The sequence below is a fragment of the Nicotiana attenuata genome, unplaced genomic scaffold (genome assembly GCF_001879085.1).
Source record: "Nicotiana attenuata strain UT unplaced genomic scaffold, NIATTr2, whole genome shotgun sequence".
NCBI lineage: Eukaryota > Viridiplantae > Streptophyta > Magnoliopsida > Solanales > Solanaceae > Nicotiana > Nicotiana attenuata.
Window position 1 is genome coordinate 147,194 of NW_017671843.1, and position 1,824 is coordinate 149,017.

Sequence of the window (1,824 nt, forward strand, 5' to 3'; positions counted from 1 at the left end):
ATTGGTATTAGATTAAATCACATATCCTTAAAGCTACAATATAAGTTTAATTGTTACTCAAATTTTAGGGCAAGCAAATAGTTAGAAAATTTTCAAAATAGTTATGTTATTCAACCAGTTTCAATCGTCAACGTAATGTTAAAATAGAATATTTCCACATTTAACATCCCATGTACTATAATGGGTTAGATTTAATTTATATACCAGGATAGTTTAAAGAAACTTTACACACTATTGGTGTAACTTAACTTGCATCAGGTTTTCATTTTATTTTTATTTTTCAGGTCACTAATTGCGCTTATCATAAACTAAATATAGTAATTTTCAGATGATATGATAAAATAAAAAATTCGTTTACACAATAAAAATTAAAGTTGAAGTTGTATGGTAAGTTTAGGAGCGTAAGAGGAGGAGACTAGGGTGCACCAGCAGCCATAGGAATAGATATCAATTTCTTTCTACAACTTTTCTTTTTTACTTGATGAGAATTGCTTTCACCTTTTAATAAAGCAAAAGCAAGAGAAAAGTAAAGAAGGAAAGGGAAAACATAAAGGGGAGAAAAAAATAATAAAGGAAAGCTAATAGGAGTAATAAAGAAAAAGGAGAGAAAGAAAGGGATAGAAAGACAAAAGTTGTCAAAACCCCATGATTCAAAATTCTCTCTCTTCTCTCTCATCCTCTTAACTATAGCTACTCTTTTATGTTTCTTTCCTCTACTTAATCAGGAGTAAGAAGACCTCTCAAAGTTTCACCGAAAACAAAACTTGCTTGGGATCTTCAGGGAAAATTATATTGGAAAGAAAAGTATATGAAGTAATTAAAAGGAAATAGTGGTAGCTAGCTGGAAGAATAGAGTGAAAAAACATAGAGAAATGAATAGAGGTGTTATGCAGAAATCACCAGTGCAGCAAATGATGGGTGGAAGCCCTAACTGGTGGAATATCAACAACATGAGGCCTCCCATATCTCATCAGCAAATTGCTGCTACTGTTCCTTCCTTGTTGGCTCCTAATAATAATCATTTCTCTCCAACAGTGGCATTTCCTTCTTCTTCTTCACTGCCTCCATGGAATGATAACCAAGAACAGCTTCCTGAATCATGGAGCCAATTACTTCTGTAAAAACCCCCACTCTCTCTTTAGTTCAACTAGTTTAAGGTTGTGTGTTTTAGAGGAGGAATATGAAGCAGAAACTTAATTTCATTAGTGTACTGCCTCTTACCTTGCAGCAAAATTAAGACAAGTTTCTGATCTGGATTTTGAAACAGTTGTCAATTCCTTTCTCCATATTTCTCTTTCTTTTCTGAAATTTCTTTTGGTTTTCATTTTCTTTTTCTTTTTCATCTCCCTTGGAGTAAAAGTCTTTGCTTTAGTCTGTTCTTGACTAGTTAGTTTCATATATTAATTATACCTTATCTTTGATCTGTTATAGTGTAAAATACTAAATTATACACCCTTTGGATTTGAATAGTGGAGGCTTGGCGGGGGAAGAAGAGAAATCAGTACATCTGAGCAATATGCAGGCCGTCAAGAAGTTGGAGAATAATTGGGAAGAAAAGTCGACTTTCCTGAGCCAGGCAGCTGATTCTGTAATAGATGTAAATCAGAAAAACTTCATGTATGAACATGTCAATAATGTGGATTTCCATCACCAGACAGAAATTACTGGTAAACCTACTTGGTCACAGATGATGCCACTCTCATCTCCTAAGTCCTGTGTCACAACTTTGAGCAGTAACATGCTAGATTTTTCTAACAACAAGTCAGATACAAGACACCCACCTCCTGATCATTCATCTGAGGTATGAAATAATAGAGGCCCCCC

General features: G+C 34.3%; 1 protein-coding gene across 1 annotated transcript in view; it reads left to right on the top strand.

Annotated features, from left to right (window-relative positions):
• The first annotated feature begins 585 nt into the window (after positions 1-585).
• LOC109210519 (transcription factor bHLH68-like) overlaps positions 586-1,824 on the top strand; it is a 4,778-nt gene continuing 3,539 nt past the window's right edge. The window contains exons 1-2 of the mRNA XM_019373942.1: positions 586-1,117; positions 1,471-1,801. Of these exons, the coding sequence (XP_019229487.1) occupies positions 873-1,117; positions 1,471-1,801 (576 nt within the window). The 5' untranslated portion in view covers positions 586-872. The remainder of the gene's footprint in view (positions 1,118-1,470; positions 1,802-1,824) is intronic.